Genomic DNA, 22,389 nt, shown 5'->3' with positions numbered 1-22,389 from the left:
GCATTTATTGGCGCGAAAGACAACAGATATATTCAACGAAAATTTCACTTGCTTGCGCACTTGATTGCTGCCCATTATATTTTCTTCGTCCATTGTTTAGTTTTAAAAGAACAGAGTCTTGGTCTAATTTGCAGAATAGTATTCTTTGTCATGTTCATATACTTCAATTTCGTCCAAAGTGTATCGTAAAAAATTAAAGAAGTTTTAACTTTAGACTTAAGTAAATATGTTGATTTCATTGAGAAGATGTGTATTGCAAAAAATGTAACTCTTGCTTCAATATTTATAATTATATTACCTTTTTGTGTTTGATTTTGTCCGGAGCAAAACTTAAAAACTATTGTTTGCTTAATTTAAAATTGAATAGTTTACAATTTAACACGCACAGAAACACACAAATGTTCCTCGCGGGGTAACACTGTCCGTCTTTCAGCCATTGCCATTAAGGGTGCATAACAAACATAGGTGTATACACTATACATGCGGTTTAATGCTTTATTAGAATAATCAACATGTACACGATCCACGTTCTTTGGGTATTACAGGTAAACTGGGCATCGTTCTTAGCCACATGAACGGCGAGCCCATGGACAGGGACAGCCTTGCAGACATCGAGGCCGCCGAGAGGTTCAACCAGTTCAACTTGGGCTGGTTCGCTAACCCAATCTTCGGCAACGGAGACTACCCGGATGTGCTAAAATGGCAAGTCGGTAATAAGAGTCTGGAGCAGGGTTTTGCGCAATCCAGGCTTCCTGCATTCACTGATGAGGAGAAGAGAATGATACTAGGTATAAATGATGAGACATGTTTATTTTAAATATGTATATTTATTATTACTCAGTATTTCGATATATTTACTAGTTATCAATAAATTATTTTGAAAATAGTAATTTACCGTAAATTGGTCTTTTTAAGGTAGTGTTGATGTCTTAATTTTCTATGTGCTTTTCAGACATTTGCGCTATAATGGTGAATACAAATGGTCAAAGCATGGCCCAAATTATATTAACAGGCAGCGCGGATTTCCTCGGCTACAATATGTACACGTCCACAAGAGTGAAGGCCAGTGTCCGGCCCCTGAGCATGCAGAACCACGCCGGGGACGCCGACCTCATTGATATGCAGGATCCTAGCTGGGAGGGGTATACATGTCTTCTCTCTATTACGACAATGTCTTGCAGCAACGTTTTGTGGAAAGTTAGTCTGCTTAAGTAGATAACGGGCTCCATTTCGGAATAGTATAATTCATTAGTTATGATAAACCGGTCTTCATTTCGGAAAAGAATAATTTACCAATTTTGATAAACATAATTTGATAAACATTTACATTTAAAAACGTTTTCATGTACATGTGTATTACACAAATCAGTTTTGCGTTAGAATAATTGTATTGCGTGTGAATCTCCCAAGTCCAAATACATCACGAATCGAACAAACATGGATTCATTTTAAATTTTAAATGGTCGCTTTAGCGACCGTCTAATGTGCTTGATGTAAAATTCCGGTCGATACGGCCTGGGTATGATTAGCCCAATTCCCGCTTACACTACGCGCGAAGAAAGAGTTGTATAATTTATGCAAGAGGTTTGAGTTCTCCAATTATGTTTATTCACAAATGGAAACATTATATTAATATCGTGTTAAATGCAATAGTTTCGAATGGTGTTTTATAGAAAAGAATAAAAAAAACAATGATCGTATTGCACGTGTCGCGGAGGAGATTGTTTATGAATGATTAAAATAGTCCACTTTCTGCTGCGTCTGCGTGACGTAGTATTTTCGCTCATCTCATTCATAAATCTGAGGCTGGCGATAAACAAAGGGGAGTCCGGGTGAGAATTACGCACTAGTATAAGGTTACGCTTGTTTATATTCACAGGTCTCAATTAATAACACGTTGACCACGAGTTCAACAATTATTACCGGGATACGATAGACAACATAAAAATGATTCATTATCGCTGAAACTGTTAAAAAACATTTAAATATAACAAGAATATTCTCTAAAAAATGTAGTCTTGCTGTTTTGAAATAAGGTTTGGAATTTTGGTTTCTAAATAACTTAATTAAAAACAAAAGTTTAATTATAGTGTTTTTTACTTTTAGTCGCATATTTACCGCATTATAATGTGTGTTATAATAGGCAAACCATACATTAGTAAAATTCAATCTGCCTTCGCACATAGAAGGAATGGGTCAATTAGGTGCTGCGTTTCCTTTGCTTACTTCAGTTAGAGGTCAATTCTTTACGTAAAAGCAATCACAAGGCCCCGGCTTCAGAGGAATTGCGGAGCGTTCTTACATAATTAAAGTCGTAGTCGCATGGTATTTGCGTTTAGCGTCCTATTTGGTCACGTGGTTCTTTTTCGCGGGTGTTTTGGCATTCATGATATGAGGCTATTAATAGATGCGCCTGTCGATAAACAAAGGAAAGTTTACGGGCGATAACAACGCAATAGGTTACGCTCTCACATACAACTCAATGACGTAGTACAGGTCGTAAATTGAGAGATTTGGGGAAAAGTTGACGCTTATTTATATTCTCAATTTATAAAACGTTGAACATAAGTTCAACAATAACTTCAGCGATACGATAGACTAAAAAAAATCATAATCGCTTAACCAGAATATAACAAATAATTTATAATAATAATACGAATGACCTGTTTCATAACCTCGTTGAAGCTACTACATCGGGTATTTCTGGAAAGCGTTCTTGGTTCTCAACACATAGCGGCGATCTTTTGTATTTACGGGTGCTAGCAACGCAATAGTAGAAGCTTAGTAGAAGGGTTAGCTTGTTTATATTCACAGTTCTCAATACATTGACAGTTGGATATGAGTTCATCAATTACTCAGGCATACTATAGGCAACCTCGAAAATGCTTTATAATCGCTAAAACCGAAAACAACTAAATATATTATATTAAATATATTTATAACAATACATGTCTTTTAAAAATGTAGTCGGCGTATACGCCGACTTTGAAATAAAGTTAGCAATTTACTTTTCTAAATAATTGAATACAATTAAACAAAAGTTAAACTATTGTGTTGTGTTTTTCACTTGTAAGCTGCATATTCACCGCATGAAATGTGTGTTAGCATTGTCAAACCACACATTAGTGTGAGTAAATAAAAAATATACTACGGGAGAGCACTTCATATGTGTCCTCATATGCCTTGTTATGAGTATCTTTCTTCATTATCGAAATATATCGTATGTTTATATTTGATTTAAACGCAGTTTTCTTTCGTCACATTTAAATCACACGTCAATAGCGCCGTCATGCGAAAATGGGTCTTATGCGTTTCGGCAAGCGTTTGTTAAACCCAACATGTGCTCTTGCGCAGTCAGGCCATAGGCGACGCTGTTCGCTTTAAAATCACTCAATATGTTATGTTTCTCCTTACCAGAAGGAGGGATAGCTGAGTGGGCTATTTATATGAAGGGCGCATATGGAATAAGACCCATTTTCGCATGACGAGGGTCATTACAAATCTCATTGCGAATTGAAAATCCCACATTTAAAAACAATGCTTTTTGATACAAAATTGAATTCAAAATAGCAAACTTGTTAATAATGGCAGCCTATCGACGCATTAAGGAATGATTTCCAGACGTGCTGACCAAGTACGGCAAACATTGTGGTATGATAATTAAACGATTTTCTCTTATCGTGACACTATACTATTTCGCTAATGATTGTTTTCTCATCTTGGAGGCGAAATTGAAATTCTGCGAGATGGATTGTAACGCGTAATTGTAACAGGGCCACAATTTGTGTCGTTTGAGCATACAGAGAGTAGTCCGGAATTTCTTACACTGAACAGTGCTACATCCTTTGAATTGAGCACATACGCAGTGATGTAGCAAAAATTCAGAGGTTGTATCTCGAATCAGCTTATTAAATATTCGAAAATATTCATGCGTGTCTGTTGGCGTTATGTTAAAGTCACTAAGATGAAAACTGAAACAGCTTCGCCTAAAAGCGCATTAGTGCTCTATACCTATGTTTATGTTAGCGTTGTTGACACCGTGTGAACTGCTCGGGTAACAAGTAAAGCATAAACAGCAATGTTTATATACTTTTATTCCTCCATATACAAGATACGAAGATTATTGTATATTTTGAATTTGTATATGGTGTCAAAAATCAAAAGTTTTGTACACGGAACTTTCATTATGAATTTATATTCTTGGTGAGATAGTCATTTGATATTAGAAAAAATATTCCTTTAATATGATGGTGACTGCAAATTTTCTTTATATTAAGTTCTCATTACCATTTTCATCATACTTTCTTTGCTTTCAGAACTTCCAAAAAAGCATGCTGTTTTTATTTTGTCTTAGTTATTTCTATGAAATAATAAGGATGATAAAAAGTGCACACAAAACTCGACCCGTGCGCTATGACACACACTTTTTTAAGTTGAATGGCGTGTGTTCATTTCAAACTTGCGATTGATTTTGAAAAATGAATTGCGTGTTAAATTATGCAATAGCGAACATCTTCAGTGCCTTCAGCGCTTTGATTATATTTGGGTTAACTCCGCTTGTTCCCGTATGTTTGGTAGATGATAATTGTCAGTTAGAGCGCCGGCGGGTACTCTTGACATTAGTTTTTAATTGTTCGCAGTTAGGAGCATATTCGCATGGGAAGCAATTTAAGACAAAGTCATTGAATCGTATTCGATATAAATGATTTTGTAATTATTCTGAATGTTTTACGGGTACATGAGTTTGCGGCTCGACAGTAACTGCGGTACAAAACTTTCAAGCTTCCTACGAATACACGTCTGTTATACATTGAGTTATAAAATGGAATTCTAAGTCGGTGGAATATTTGGTGGTAGTGAAGAACACGTTTGTTTTGGTTCCATGTATGTCAATTAAGCGAGAAACCGTGGCTTCAATGTAAATATTTACTTAAGAGAAAGTACCCAATAAACGACATGCAGTGCTTTTTATTGTGTGTGTGTGATTAATACGATATTGAGTTATAATATGCCGTAATTGTACCTAGTCATGTTGTGCTTTTTAACAGTTCTGGCTCGTCGTGGCTCAAAGTGACGCCATGGGGCATGCGCGCCGGCCTCAACTGGATACGGTCCCACTACAACAACGTGCCTGTCTACGTCACCGAGAACGGCGTGTCCGACAATACCGGACAGACGGACGACCCGATGAGGATAAACTACTACAAGATGTACATCAATGAAGTACTTAAAGGTACTGTTTTTTTTAATAACTGTTACAAACCCATTTAATATTTTATGATACTACACGGCAAAAAGCTTTCTATTGTTCTACATTACTATCGCATAAACAATGCATAGCGTTATGGGAAGAGAATTAATAAAACTGACGTTAAATATGAAATCTAAAACACAAATAATAACGTCCTTGATACTTGAACGTCCAAATAAAGTAACAAAGACACGTCGATATAACTTGTAAATACGGATTTCTATATAAGATACATATGACGTGTGGCACGTAACTCATTTGGGTGGTGTTTGTGTTGTCGCTTGTCGACGATTTCTAACCATACCAAATTCGTTATTATGATCAATATATTAACACCACCACCACCATTATTAACCCATTTATGTCTAGCGTCTAGAAAAAAGGCATTGGCAAACAGCGTTTGGTCTTCGCTGTTTGCTTAACGAAATTTCTGTAAGAAATATTCTAAATATAGAAATAAATATACTAGACATCCCTTATTTTGGAAATAAATTGATCCAATTTAAAAGGATGGGAGACTCCACTAGGCATAAATGGGTTAATAATAATAATCACCATCTTTATCATCGTCGTCATCTCCAACCTCATCATTCTCACACTCAGAGTATCGTTTTTTGTTTATGATTATTTTACGATCAGTATGGATTGATCATAGACACACTATTTTCACAAAAAATGTATTTTATCGCCATTGCTCACTCTATCATCACCGTATACACCAACACTTCATAAAAATACATCCACCGTATAATATGTATTCATTCAGCAAACAAATTGTGGATATTTATGTATGGACTTGTGTTACAATTAATTTCCAGACAAAATAACAAGCAGTTAATGATAATTTAACATATATGTAAAGCAAATTGAAAAGTGTATGACATTGAAGATAACTCGCTCCAAATTGAAAATCACCATTTAAGGTCAAACTTAACATAAAAGGGTTTACATCTTATTACTTTTTTTCCTTCCTAATAAGTTAAGAAAGGGTGTCATTTAGGTATCGTATGAAAACCTCGCTTGGGAAACCCTATGGGTTTAATCGGATGGACGTCACAGTTACTTAAAGTTGCCGATCATAATGATGCACCTTCTGCAACATCCCTTGGAGTTATAATTTCTAACAAAAAACATCGAACGAACTTTGGTGTCCTTTACCAAAGCTGGTGTTCAACACAATAATGCTTTACGCACTTTATGTAGAAAAACACAATAGTGCCATTCAACAGCGCGCCACGTTCATTTATTCCTGATAAAGTATACCTTTTGCAAAATGCTTTACCTAATATTACAAAGAAGTACATAATGCAATTGCAGACTTTTTTTTTCAAACAACTGACTCTAGCCAATACGTTAACTCATGTATATATTGTTTAAGCAATACGACTCGACGGCTGTGATGTCCGCGGATACACGGCCTGGTCATTCATGGATAACTTCGAATGGATGATGGGATACTCCGAACACTTCGGACTTCACGCGGTCAACTTCTCCGATCCGAGCCGTCATCGCACGCCCAAAGCATCGGCGGCGTATTATACGTCTATTATCGAGAACAACGGCTTCGTGAAACCAGGGAACGACGAAAGAACCTCGACCACCGCGGGCCCTGAGTCCACTGGTACACCAGAAGTTGTTGTCTTTAATGGTCCTGAAGCAAAAACTAGCGCTGCTACTTCAACTACTTGGGACATCTTTGCTCTTCTCTTAGTTTTTAATGTCTGTAGGATGATGCGTGCTTTATTATAAAATGTGTTCTTTGGCTTTACAGGTCCTGATTTCTTTTGGGATACTATATAGCTTACTTGTAGATTACATGAATGTATAATGTATATGTATTTCGATTGATGATTGAGATACAATAGTTTTCTTAACGCGCGTACTATGTTCCTAATGTGCGCTTAACCTAATATGCTGTAAATTACACCATGTACAAATCTATATGATGAAACGCTTGTGGCACAAAACGTGTAAGCAGTTAATGTCACCCCTATAACAAAACGTTAGAACTAAAGAAATGTTTATAAAGGCTAATGCGTTTTATCATTGTATGGCTCATTTTGCTTGTATTGCATTTAGTGTAACATTGTTATAAATGATTGCAATATATTAAACTGTTATTAAGAGGAATATCCTCCACACCATTGTTAGCATTCGTCTTTTCACCGCTGTTAACCCATTTATGCCTAGTGGAATCTCCCATTCTTCTAAATCGGGTCAATTTATTTCCAAAGTTAGGGATTTTTAGTATTAGTATTTCTATATTTAGAATATTTCTTATAGAAATTCCTTTAAGCACACAGCGCAGACCCAGATGAGACGCCGCATCATACGGCGCCTCATCTGGGTCTACGCTGTTTGCCAAGGCCTTTTTTTAGACGCTAGGCATAACTGGGTTAAATGTTATTCGTGTGCCAATAGTCATTCGATAATCTCTGTTCACTCTGTATACATTTGCAAACGGAAAATACTATGGCAGTCAGATCTGATGTCAGTTGTGCAACAAGTAAAGAAAGGTAGGACACATCCATTTGACAGAAATTGGAGCTCTGTTAAGTGTTCCTCATGTTCTTCATATCGACACGATATGTGTCGCGTTATGAGAAAACTGGGCATAATGCTTGTGCGTAAACTGTCATCCCAGATTAGCCTGTGCAGTCCCCACAGGCTAATCAGAGACAAAAATTTCCGCTTTTATGGAATTTTTCGTTTAAATGATGTCTCTTCTTAGCGAAAATCCAGTTTAGGCGGAAAGTGTCGTCCCCGATTAGCCTGTGTGGACTGCACAGACTAATCTGGGACGACACTTTACGCACATGCATTATGCCCAGTTTTCTCAGAACAAGACACATCAAGTAGGCGAAAGTTTCATCAGATTCGCAAAAATAGGGTCAGCTGAACAATGTTCTCTAATCTTTGTTAAAGTTCCGGATTCAATAAGAAAACGCGGTGGCATGCAGCGTTAAACATCTTTTTTTTGCATTAAAGTTATTTTTAGTTAGTTAAAGATATGCTAAGCAAGGGTGACAAGCAATAATGACCGCAAACTCCTATTTATCCTGCCTCTGTTGCAAACATTGACAAAATAAAGCAGGGTCGGATAAACTAGTTTATATCCGGCAGTACATCACGTGACCGTACGCGTCGATTAACATGTTCTAATATTTGACCTTTGAAATTTATTGACACGCATCATGAATGTTATCCTTATATCATATATCATCCTTTTTTTCTTCTTTAAAATATATTCAGGGGCGGTTTCAGGATTTCTGGTGGGGGGGGGGGCGGGATATTGAAAGGTTTGCTGGTGATCAAGGGGGCCGCTAGGGCCCCTGGCGGGTGCATGGCAAAGCTCTGCTAGGGGGTCCAGGGGGGCGATGCCCACCGTAAGCTTCACGATTTAAGTGATTTCGAAGGCTTTGACAACCACTTCTCGAGCATGTCACGCCGTATACTTTCATCAAAGTACCTTCTTTTAATGCCAAAAAAGTGCATAGTTTGTCATTTAGGGGGTCCAGGGAGGCGAAGCCCCCCCCCCCCCCCGGAAGCTTCACGATTTTAATGATTTTGAAGGCTTTGACAACCACTTCTCGAGCATGTCACGCCTTATATACTTTCAGCAAATTACTTTCTTATAATGCCCAAAAAGTGCATAGTTGATAGTTTTGGGGGTCCAGGGGGCGTATCCCCCCGGAAGCTCCACGATTTTAGTGATTTTGAAGGCTTTGACAACCACTTCTCGAGCTTGTCACGCCTTATATACTTTCATTAAAGTACATTCGTATAATGCCAAAAAAATGAATAGTTTATCGTTAAGGGGGTTTTAAGGGGCGAAGCCCCCCGGAAGCTTCACGATTTTAGTTATTTTGAAGGCTTTGACAACCACTTCTCGAGCATGTCACGCCTTATATACTTTCATCAAAGTACCTTCTTATAATGCCAAAAAAGTGCATAGTTTATAGTTTTGGAGGTCCAGGGGGGGGGGGGGCAAAGCCCCCCGGAAGCTCCAAGATTTTAGTGATTTTGAAGGCTTTACAAGTTCAAATAGGTAATTTGGATCTAGTTAAGTGTAAAACGTCAAATGAATTTACTGAAACTTTGGAGATTTTAGGGGCGGGGGGGGGGGGGGGGCGTACGCCGCGTCCGCCCCCCTGGATCCGCCTATGATATTACCGAACCAGCTTTCCGTATTTATCACTTTCATTTACTTGATTACGCAATTTATGACGTAACTAGTGTGACGTCATTTCTCAGACAAAACATACTACCTAGTTTCTCTCAGGATTAAATATAGGCTAGTCAATCTAGCCGTAAATAGCATCAAACCTCGAACTAAGTGCAAACGAAATGTTTTTTTTTTTTTTGCATTTTGATTAAGGATAATATCTAAATAACCACAGAAAAAAAGTTGCAGTCTGAAATATGGTGGGAAATGTCGTAAAATCGTGTTTTAGTAGACCCACCGTCACAATTTTATTGGTAACTAAAAAAATACATCTGTTCATATTACAAGCATACACCACAATCACAATATTCAAAAACAGTTTTGAACATATGATGTTATGCAAAATGCTTTTTTAAAACAGTTTATATTATAAAGGATCAATATTTAAATATAAAATAATATGCTTTATAAGGATCGAGTCAAAATACCCCACCCACTACTTTTAGCATTGGACATTTTTCATATTAACATCTATTTCAGGTCTATACGAGGCAATTGCACTCTTATTGTTCGTTTAATCCTATGGTGTTGGTGCTTACTAGAATCGTCTCATGGTGTAGTTTGGCTAAGCGTTCAGGGAAAGTTAATACACGTTTTCAGTGTCAGAAGACATATCGTCCATTTCGTGTTCTTCTATGATACGGGAATTTGAACAGCTCGTTCCCCGACATTCTCCACATCCCAATGAACAATCTAGCCCATGTTTTCTACAACAACATCTTTTTGAATCGCAATTAGATTTGCAATTGCATCTGACAACATCTCACAAATATTCCGGGGTAGCGGAAAGTTGTGTTTTGATTGGCACTAAAACTCCATCAGAAACCTCCCAGCCCCATTCTTCCGGTTGGAGAATAGTAGTTGATATCCAGTTTTGTACCTGGAAGTACACGCGAAGCGAGTGGAAAATTGCTGCAGAAGATGTTGGAGGTAAGCTTTGAACTTGAACAACAGTGGTACTTCGCAATACTTGCGAAGAAAAACGTTTGAAACGTTCAGCGTTAAGAGTGCTATTTAAATCACCCTCAAGAACTGATAATACTGCCTTTTCTCCAAGTTCTATTATTTCCTCCTTCGTTTGGCTGACGACGAAACGTGATGCAATTTCCTGAAAGGTTTTATTCTTTCGAAAAAAAGAAAGAGTGCTGATGTCTTCCCTACGCCGAATTTCTGTGAGGTAGTGTTGCACCCTGTTAACGCGTGTAAATAGGGTAGCAAACTGCATACTAGTATTTGCCTTGTCAATATAGTTTGGGTTTAATGCATGTCCCACACTTTTGGAGATTTCATTTAAGTACTATGTTTGTCTGATCTGAAATAAACATGTTTTGATTTATCACTGACATGATAACACAACAGCAAAAGAAGGTCTGTATCCTCACCGATCACAAAAACGTCCCTTTCATCAGCTACCTCTACAGCGGTTTCAACGATAAGCCTGTCAGCATCCGCTGGTGCATATCTGACATTAACGTTCTTTTCTAACAAATACTTGCCAAGTAATGTAATGAAAGCTTGCTTATTAGCCACATTTTTTTAGAAAGGATTCCTTTTTCGATCTAAATGGAGTATTGAATGTAAAGTTCACATTGGTGTCAATCTACTTCGACGATGGTGTGTATATCCTTTGTTGATGGTCCGTTAGAATACCCATCGAACACCACAGTAGTGAATTGATGTGGATATCTCTGTGAAATATGGTTGAATTATTTTTCGCAAATCGACGTGAACGTACTATTTTTAGACCATGGGATCTTCTGCAGAAGAGACCCGCCATCTAAAACATACGACACGTTGGAATCATCTGTTGTTCCTGATGGTTCTGTTGTTTTGGAACAATCGCCCAATTTCCAAATGGCATCAGCCAGCATGGACTTCTGAGGGACACGAGGTAATCCATCATTGTCACACAATGAAGAAGGGATACTGCATAGTTCGTGTTTAAATATTAATGACAGATCTTCCACATATTTATCAGCCACTGCAGTTATTCTTTGAAAAAGAAGCTGATGATCTATTTGTATTGTGCCATCGCTGACCTTCAGAGACATTTTATCACGCATCGTTATTGCTTGTTTCGATCTTTTGAAGGAATAAGTCAGCACTGTTTTTCCTGTCATATTGCTTACGATTTATTGCCCTATCCTATTTGCAGTTTCAACGTTCACTCTTCCGTCAGCCGTAACACCAGTTTCAATGTTTCTTAAGTTTGAGTCCGATTCATCAAACGGTTAATGATCATTCAGAAAGCGTACTATTTCTTTAGAATCCCTTTCATCTCTGGTGGACCTTGACTTTCCCTCTTCTTTATGTTGATCACTAGTCTCATAGTCAGTCTCCGAGAATTGCTGAATTGCATTGTTCACTTCGGCGTTTGCTGGCATTGACATAACCAACAACGCTCTTTGTTCTTCTGTCATACCCCGTCCTCTTGTTAAGCCTCCTGAGGTTTTCAACAATCTCATTACTTGTTACTTGTTAGATCCGTTGACAAACCAGCCCAATATCTGTCACTACGTTTAATGCAATGGAATCCATTGAGAAATTGCTGATAAACATCAGGATTCACCTCTTCCAGTTTCATCATTTTCTGTAGGTAAATATGTGCCGATTTTAAATACAAATTATGGCCCGAGGCTGCAAAATATGGAAACATTTACTTCAGTGTTTTGAGATGACATATCTAATCCCCTGTCCTTTCAGCTCTTATGAATTGTTGCATGATAGAATCCATATCCATGTATTGGAACCACAATGCTGATGTCTTGTTGTGCTTCAATTTCATCCTGACAGCCATCAAGTTCTCCTGAATCTCTTTGAAACTATTACTTTTGCACACATCGTCTTTAGATATTTGATGATTTTGAAGTTTATCATACAGATCATCCAGATGGTCTAGTATTGCGGCTTTGTGAGACACGCCTGGTAACTCAGAAACGATAAGATCTGTATCCAAATGCATTGATTGTTCCTCATCACATCTCTTTTTTATTAATCTTCAGTTGATTTGGGAAAATTGAAATTTCATCAGATGATTTTCTCTCTAAAGGTAAGTCTACTCCAAAGTCCAAATGATTTTGAAATTAGTAGCGCACGAAGTGCATTGTCGACAAGAAAGTGTCCCCTGGTTGCTCTACTAACAGCCTTTCCCGTCATCATGTGGGTGACAGCATTTCCAGCATAAACAGTTCGTAATTCTTCGTGTAGCCCTGAGCCGGACATTAAATGACCGATACAGCCGAGAAAACTCATCTGGGTGTGAAACGCTCCCAACCTTAGAACTACGTGCTTCAATCTACTTTTGCTATCAACGCATTCAATTATGTGGGTTGCTTTTTGAAATAATGGTTGGTCAAAAGTGAGTACTGGAGTAACATTGTACCTATGAGCTTGATCTGTGACGAAATGTAAAGTAGAATGTATGCAACATACATCACTTGCATCCATGTCAATCATAGGCAGGAAAGTGATACTTGCTTTCCCGGGGAATGTGCAATTTCCAAGTCGGTCAAACAAGTGCATAAAACCAGACCAACTAGGTCTTGATGGTTTCAATGTCCAAATAACTCTTGAAAATGCATTAAACTGTCCATGATGATCATGACTGGCACTTTTTAATTCGAGAGTTTCTAAGTCCTGAAATTGCATTTTTTCAAGTTCATTATTTTTTTGGAAATTTGAAATATTTTATGTTAATTTGTCCTAGCCTCTTTAATTCTTCTAAAGATATATTTGATCTTGGAATCGGCATACACAGCTTTGAGCCTGGCGTGGTGCAGGCTATGATACCCATCCCGTGAAAAGTACCACTGCCATCTAATGTTGCTGTGTTATGGTCCACATTATCTGCAACAATTTGGAGGAATTTCCCAGGAAAGTACGTTGGTATGCTCGTATTAATAGAGGCTGCCGCAGAGGATTCCATTTTTTTTACTTCAGAATATGATGCACAAAATCCTAGATTATGCAATAGGTCGACCAAGTACCGTGAAGCGAAATGATGGTGCAGTTGAACTGCTAATCCTAATTGTAAAGGAGCAATAATAGTCCGTGGTCTATATGCCTGCATTACAGTTTGTCCTATTGACGATAACTTCATCTCAACTTCTTTTCCACATAACATTGTACTCAGTAAAAGGCGGAGACTTTCCGGGACAAAATTCTTGTTTTCTTCAGAAGAAGCTATAGCTGAAAATGTTGGATAAAATCATTAAAATGTCTTGATTGGTTGTACGAGATCAATGTCATCTTTGATAATTTTAGCTGCAGCCATAAGCACCTTTTGTCTTTTCGCCTGCTCTGAAACTTGGAATCCTGAATTTGCTGTTTCATATAAAATTTCAGCTGCAGTTTGTTTAAGCGTTAAAGTATCCTCTTTTCCAGTTATAGTATTTATTGATAGCCTTTTCCCAAAATGGTCAATTAATTTCTTCTTTAAATGTTTACTTGAATAGGTTCTTTCTCAACATTGCTCTTCCATAACGCTAACAAGATCACCAAGGGATAATACACATCCAACATTTTCCTCTACAAAGGAAACAACTGTTTTAAAAACCCTCATCCGTATCTATACAGTCTGGTCTACCTGCAAACTTTTTACTTGGACTTGCCTAACAATCTGCAAACCGTTTAGGAATAGCGCGATTAGTTCTGAAATTTACATTACAGTTTTGATGATACAATCCATCTGCTGCTGGTAGGTCAATCACTGACGCAATTTTATGGAGTATTTCCTGTGACCACTCATCATCTCTTTCAGCACATTTTTTTTTAAATTTTATTTTGAAAGTCAAAAGTGCGAACAGCATAAACATCAATGCTTCTTTTTTTGTTTGTGATTTTTGCATCTTTCCCACAAAACAGACATTTCTTCTTAAAATCAAACGAATAGGAGGACCTTGTTGATGCAGAAGTCTTATTATTAGTTGGATCTTGTTGTTCTACATTTCGTGTATGAATGTATTGTCAACGGCACTCCGTATGTACTACACACCCTTCACTAACATTAACATTACATTCTTTTCTTCTTGGTTTACACTTGTAGCTCCTTTTCTCCAAGTTTTACAGTTGATGCTCCATCCAAAGGCAGGTCACAAATAGCGCAATTGGGAATCTCCATCTGAAATGTAAAATATGTATTTGTGTAATAACAGATTCATCTAAAAGCAGTTTGTACACATATCCACATATTTAAATGTGTTTCAATTGTCAATGAAATTCTTTCAGTTGCAGCAATATTGTTTGCTCAATAATGAAGAAATTTGTGATAATCACCAAATTCTCATATGACATTAAATTCTTAAGTGCCCCCTATTGACATAATGTTTTCAAATGGTGTATGGTACTTGGCGAATACAATTTTCTGCAGGGTAAAAACTAATGAAATCACCAAAACTGTTTTTTTTAAAACTCACTTGTATTTCATTTGATTTAGAAATCCATGACTTGAAGAGCAATGAAAACACACACAGACCAGAAATGCCATCTACCTGTAAAGGATAAATTAACACAGAATGAATAAAAATAAGGCTAAAAAAATTAAAAAACATCTTTATACCAAATAATTGTTATTTTATGTACGTTTTTGCTGCAAAAAAATCCGTGCGACGTCATTGATTTAAGCAAGCATATTTCTTTAATAAAACTCAGTTTACCTCGCATTTTATTTTTTTTAAATACTACAAATGTTTCCGTTTATACTATATGCAAGCAATATTCATTTTAAATATGGTTTTATATGTATATTTGCTCTTTGTTCTTAAATCAATATCGGCGAAAAAGGTCAATGTCATTGAACGTATATTTGCGATTTTAGAGCAAATAATGTTGATAAAGCACGAATTAAAGTGTTTACGGTAATCAATGGAAAATGTGCAAATATTACTAACTTGTTGGTTTTTCTGACATCTTTCTTAGATATTATCGAAATTAAATATCGAAGTATTTGCTCGAATCTTCAGTTTACATTTGTGGCGCATGCAAACTATAACGGAGGTTGAAGAGTTCTCTCTACGATGTAAAATAAGTGCCATAAATTGTTGGGTATTTTTTTCCCGATATTCACCAAATATAATCGCTAATATCTCATTTAGCCCAACGTTTTCAAATTGCAGCTTTTTCATAGTTCATAATACATATCGTTAGAGGCCAATATTAATTCTTTTGCAATTAATTCGAGGTATAGTTGTAGATTGACTAGCCTAATAGGGAAAACAATTTTGACGTGGTGGTTTTAACAGTTTTTTTTTTAAATATCTTAAAGCATCGAACGAATCATACAAGTATTTCGGATTGTGTGTTTGTCATTCATAAGTGTTAACTTCGATAGGAATAAAATAATTCGCTACGACAGGATTACGATTTCGTAAATCGGGTTTTGGGTCAGAATGGTTAGCATTCGATGAAAACGCTATCAAAAAATAGTGTGGTTTAAAATATATTTCGATAATAGCGATGGAAAAACAGAAAATGGATTTCGACAAAGGGATGGAAGAACAGAAAATGGATGTGTATATCGTTGTAAATTTATTGTTATAAGCAATGGATTCAAGTTTTCATTAAGGTAAATAAAATTTTGTTTTTGTTTTGCTGCTGCATTTTGTTATCATTTTTTACCAAGAAAAATATCACATTCTCGATTCGTTTTTTATTTCTTCTCATATTTTAAATAGGAAAGTATTAAAAGGAACAGTTTAATGTGGAACTATATTTTACGTGACACAATCGGTAGTTATTCGGACGTCAGGAATGTAGGAGGCCCGACAAGAATAAATATTGTTATGTCAATTTTCTTTTTCTAAGCTTCAACGGATAAACTTTCTCCATCTCGGCACCAACCATGTATTCTCTATATATTTTATTGAGTTTAGCAAATAAAAACACGAACACTCATCTTGAAATACCATTAAAAAGTTTAAGGTCGTCACAAAGAGTGGGTCGGGTTACACATAAAATAAACGACGTTTTTACGCCTCAGTATGATATCGGGTCTTTATTTTCTCGATACAGGAATCGTTACACATGAATTTCAGTTTTGCACATGTTAAGCTTTAAGGGGCCTTTACACGTTTTGGTAAATTGACAAAATTAAAAAAAAAATGTTTCAGATTCGCAAATTTTCGTTGTGATATTTGTGAGCAAACAGTAATAATAAACATTTACCATACTTTAAAAGACCCATTACATGCATATTTTTACGATTTAAAATCCTGAAAATTATAAAGCGTTCTAACGCGAAAGGATTGAATAATTTGGCGAGTTTTGTTGTTGTTGTTGTTATATTTTGTGATACTTCGATAATTGCTTTTATAAAGTATAAAATACCACTCTCATTGTAAGAGAACGGATGACCGAGTGGTCTAAGCGATAGACTTTTACTCCAGGGGTCAGTGCGTATAGCCAAGTTGAGGGTTACTTTTTTCTTTCTTCAATTTAATTCTTGTTTTTTTTTGGTACTGGAGCCTTATAGATCCAATGTTTACACTTTTCAATATAAAGCATATAATGAAAAACTTCAACATGCCAAAGTCTGCGAAAATGTCCCTTTTTAAATGACATATAGAGACTGTTGAAAAAGTATTTTTTGTTTTCATGCAAAAACTATTATTTTGACACAGAATACCGTAATTACTCAATGTTTTCGGACACTCTAAGTTTTAGGACACCCACTTTTTTAGCAAAAATAATTATTTTTCGTGACTCTTAAATTTCGGACACACGAGTTTTCGTCCATAATTAATGTCTCTAAGTATTCGGACAGTACATTTTACAGCGCTATTTTATCAAATTTCGGTCCTTTTTTCGATATCTAATGACACTTCGATCATGGGGTTTTACAACCACATTCAAATCATAAAACATGGCAGGTGCATGCCTAAGGGCAACGGACCATTACATTTGCGTTATTGGATAAATAACCGTGTAAACCGGTATAAAACAATGGTTTCACCCGATAGCTTCAGCGTTATGACCAGGGGTAGCGCCAATTAAAAGTTCAATTATCTACCGCAATGGTACTACCCCTTCTCAGTAAAATAACTGTGACAAATAACAAACGCTTCACCGTGTGATACAACCTATTGCAAGTTTTACGAAAAACGGAAGGTGTTAGACAACAACTATCGGAAATAAACAAACAAAGAATTCATTGCTTTTTTTGTTGCGTAAATTACAGGTTCATACTAGCGAGTATCGGTACATCACATGCTCATCTTTGAACTCGTTGGTCAACGAACAACCTTGTAGTAACTTTCTGTCAAATTAATTAAGCATTTAAAATTATTTACAACGCAGTGCAAACATATATAACTGTAATTTATACTATACGGCATGGTATTTTACAAGCGTGTGCTATAACCGGGAGTCGTTTATACAATTGACGCTATTTTCGGACACTTAAATTTTTGACTCTAAGTTTTCGGACACCTGTATTTTTTGGATATTTTTAGTATCTAAGTTTTCGGACACGAACAAAAAAAAATATTTTTAAGTGTCCGAAAACATAGAGTAATTACGGTATTGCCAAATGATTATTTCTTATTATTTGTTCTACAACTATTTATAGAAAATCTTTTGATAAGTCACCGAAATTTTTTTGTTTTTGTTAAGCTTGATGAAAAATATAACATTCGTTAGTACAATAAAAATCGTATAAACAACTTTTTTTACATAAGTCTTTATGACTGTTCAATCTGCCAAGTATTCAATTGCAAAACGACCGCAAATTCACGAAAAAAGATGTCAAGGTCTTTAGCAAAAATGGTAATATGTACTTTTTAATTAAACTAAGTGTGTTCCCAGGTGTTGCTTTTCAACTAACATGAGTGCTTCTGCACTTTGTTTGATGGAGGATAATACTCACGGGAGCTTTGGTCAGTAAAGTATATTAAGTATGAGATAAAAAAGGATACTGTAAGTTTAAATTTTAAAAACTTAAAAAAACAAAACGATATTTTATATTAAGATTAAGAGAACGCAATTCACCTAATAAAACGCGATGCATGTTTAAAGGATGATGTTATAATCTATATTATATACAAGAGTTCCGCGGTCGGAGATGACCGCATTGAAGCCGGATTTTTGATTTAAATGACAGGAAAGTACCTTTTGTGTTTTTGTCAATGCAATACTTAAATTACTGAAATATTGTTCAAAGGTCAAAATGAAATGTAAGTACTTTTCAAGGCATGAGCAAACCTTGTGTTATGTTTTGAATGCATATAAAAATTTTAACATTTTAACATTGAAGGTCACAGTGACCTTGACCTTCAAATGAATGACATTGAAATGAGCAGTGGTGATCTTCTAGTACTGGCCAACCTTTATGTCAAGTTTGAAGACTCTAGGTACAAGCATACCAAAGTTATAACATGGAATAAGAACTTTAACATTTTTACCTACCAAAGTTATAAGAACTTTAACATTTTTACATTCAAGGTCACAGTGAAATTGACCTTAGAATGAATGACCTTGAAATGACCAGTGGTCATCTAAGTGTGCTTGCAAACCTTCATGTCAAGTTTGAAGACTCTATGTCCAAGCATACCAAAGTTATAACAATTTTAACATTTTAACATTTAAGGTCACAGTGACCTTGACCTTCAAATGAATGACATTGAAATGACCAGTGGTCATCTTCTAGTACTGGCCAATCTTTATTTCAAGTTTGAAGACTCTAGGTACAAGCATACCAAAGTTATAACATGAAATAAGAACTTTAACATTTTTACATTCAAGGTCACAGTGACCTTGACCTTCAAATGAATGACCTTGAAATGTCCAGTGGTTACTTACTAGTTCTGGCCAACCTTCATGTCAAGTTTCAAGACTCTAGGTCCAAGCATACCAAAGTTATAACAACTTTAACATTTTTATATTGAAGGTCACAGTGACCTTCACCTTCAAATGAATGACCTTGAAATGACCAGTGGTCATCTGTTAATCCTGGCCAACCTTCATGTCAAGTTTGAAGACTCTAGGTCCAAGCATACCAAAGTTATACCATGAAATAAGAACTTTAACATTTTTACATTCAAGGTCACAGTGACCTTGACCTTCAAATGAATGACCTTGAAATGACCAGTGGTTACTAACTAGTTATGGCCAACCTTCATGTCAAGTTTCAAGACTCTAGGTCCAAGCATACCAAAGTTATAACAACTTTAACATTTTTTATATTGAAGGTCACAGTGACCTTGACCTTCAAATGAATGACCTTGAAATGACCAGTGGTCATCTGTTAATCCTGGCCAACCTTCATGTCAAGTTTGAAGACTCTAGGTCCAAGCATACCAAAGTTATACCATGAAATAAGAACTTTAACATTTTCGAGCACGCCGCCCGCCCGCCCGCCCGCCCGCCCGCCCGACAACATCAATCTATAAGCCGAGATTTTTTCGAAAAAAATCCGGCTAAAAAGCAAGATTATTTGAACAGGAATATTTAGGTTCAATAAATCTTATTCAAACTTATCCCCGATATATCGCAGAAAATCAACATGCTTTACATTTTTAATCCCCTTTTCGTAACGTGCAGATATGTTTTTTTTATGATTGTTATTAAGCATATATATAGGATCTGGCACGCGTTGTCATATCATACCATATTTAATTAAACGAGTTCAGGAATTTTGTTAGTAAACGAGCCTTTGGCGAGCTTACTAACGAATTTCTTTGACGAGTTTAATAAAATATGGTATGATATGACAACGAGTGTCAGATCTATTTTATCACATGCTTTTAAATGAGCAAATTAAATAAATATTTACGCAAACATAATGATAAATCCCGAATGTTGTTTACATTTCGTGACGTCATTTGACGTTGCAACATCATTTCAGCAAAATAACAAAATGCGATTGGTCAATAAACGAAAACTAAGCCAATGAAAACGCTTAAAAATGTTGTATTACACATGTGTAATATAAACAAATAATTTATGCAATGGTGGTATTTCATGGGAAACAGGGTATAGCATGTTATAAAATAAAATATGCCACGGTATAATTATTTAAAAAAAATGGTATTATAATGCTAGATTTAAAATTAGTCTGGTCGCTTATAAACACAATGATCACATCGGTCAATTCATCTTTAAAGTGTCTGCTTGCATCTGGAATGCAAATCGATATTGCTCTTTCGAAAGTTGTTGCATTTTCAATATATTCACAAGTTCTGTCCGTTTTCCGATACCGGTGTCATATTCCATTCATTATAGATGAGAAATTAGTAAACTCGTGGTTACTGTTACGTTTTGCAACCAAAAAAGTATTTGTTACCTCCAGTTTGACTGCCTACCGCATGCCGTGCGACGTAGTTACATTAGTTCAGCCGTGTTGACAGGTAGAGCTAGATATTTTACCGGATTGAAAATGTTCAACAGTGTCGGATGCATGATACTTTATGTGGAAATATTTATTGTACATTTGATATCAGGTAAGAATCAAAATTATGCAAGACTATTAGCCATTATTCTTTAATGTTGTGAATAAATACACTAGGTTTTCCAAATGTATGCTCACAGAAGTACGATACATATGTATCCGCTTGGTATTTTTTGTTATGAAAGTACCTGTAGATATAATATAAACCCAAGATGAGCATAATAATTAAGCCTTTAAGGTGACGAATACCAATGTTTTCAGCGAATCCGTCTAAAATAGAAAATAAGCTATATAAATCTTCTGGAAATTTTTTATACCGTGTTGTTGTTGGTTTTACAACAGGTGGATCTTTAAAAGAGCTTTTATTGTCTCAATCAGTCAAGCAATCAATATTACCTTGTAACATGGAGGTTATAAGTTTCAATAATAATGTTCAACAGCTGAAAATAATAAATAAAATGTGTATAAAGAATTGCTTGTTTTAAAGGCACAAACACGAGGAATTATGAATCTATGAAAGGACACATGAAAATGACGTTTTACTTCAATGTTTCAATATATTGATATATAATGCTGCGTATGGAACCGTTATGCAAAACAAGTCTACGTTAAAAATGTTTGAAAATGTATAATACAAACATGATACATATTCATGGGCATATAAGATAAAATGTATTTCACTATCTCTTTGTTTGTAAATTGTGTGGCTGTACCTGCGAATATCGATATGTTTTAATAACAATTGAGGAAAGAATATAGAAGGTTTGTAAATATAAAATTGAACAAATGTAAACAATAATTCAGACAGAGCTAAAGCATATGACAACTTAAAATTACAACCATGTCCTTAACATGTTAATATTACAGTTCCAGAACTGCCTTTTCTAGGTTAAAAACATCACATAGTTTGGAAATAGAAGCTGGTAGATGGTAATAACACAAAACCCAGTCCACTCAAAAACAAAGTATGTCGTGCATTTACAAGTTAGAAGAGTTTAAATTTTGATGTGTTCAAATGTAAACTGTTCTGTGTATTAAGATATTAATACTTTAACAAATGATAGAAAGCAATTTCAAATGCTTCCTAATTGATTGAACCTCTTCATTGTATTTATTTTTAAATCAATGTAAATTTGGCGAGTTTTGTAAGAAAGCTTTCAATTTGAGAGATAAGTATCATTTTTGCAATATGTCCATACCATACACGGGTATCACGTGACTATGTATGAGTGTATTTATACATTTCTACATGTACTTGAATTTTCTAGTATTTTTATTTAAGTGTGAAACAATTAAAATGTTTTGCATTTTCTATTGTTTATACATGTATTTAAAGATAAATCAAGCTAACCTTGTATTCAATATCATCGTAGTGTTAAGCGAAAAAATCATCGAACGTTTCATGTGTCAAATTAAATTTGTGATTAAAGATGTTTTTTGCACTGATGTGTTAATTGGGGCTTGCAATGTTATATACATTCTATAAATGATATGTGCTTTTGTATGTGTACTCTTCGGGACTTTCTGCCTCGG

General features: G+C 35.7%; 1 protein-coding gene across 1 annotated transcript in view; it reads left to right on the top strand.

Annotated features, from left to right (window-relative positions):
- The window catches only part of LOC127854839 (lactase/phlorizin hydrolase-like), a 52,837-nt gene extending 45,447 nt beyond the window's left edge, over positions 1-7,390 (top strand). Inside the window, exons 51-54 of the mRNA XM_052389903.1 lie at positions 546-788; positions 1,013-1,142; positions 5,049-5,233; positions 6,630-7,390. Coding sequence (XP_052245863.1) covers positions 546-788; positions 1,013-1,142; positions 5,049-5,233; positions 6,630-7,000 — 929 coding nt within the window. The 3' untranslated portion in view covers positions 7,001-7,390. The remainder of the gene's footprint in view (positions 1-545; positions 789-1,012; positions 1,143-5,048; positions 5,234-6,629) is intronic.
- The last annotated feature ends 14,999 nt before the right edge of the window (positions 7,391-22,389 follow it).

This window comes from Dreissena polymorpha, chromosome 1 (genome assembly GCF_020536995.1).
Source record: "Dreissena polymorpha isolate Duluth1 chromosome 1, UMN_Dpol_1.0, whole genome shotgun sequence".
Taxonomy (NCBI): domain Eukaryota; kingdom Metazoa; phylum Mollusca; class Bivalvia; order Myida; family Dreissenidae; genus Dreissena; species Dreissena polymorpha.
The sequence above is the reverse complement of the archived record's forward strand: the minus strand, read 5'-3'. Positions and strand labels throughout refer to the sequence as shown.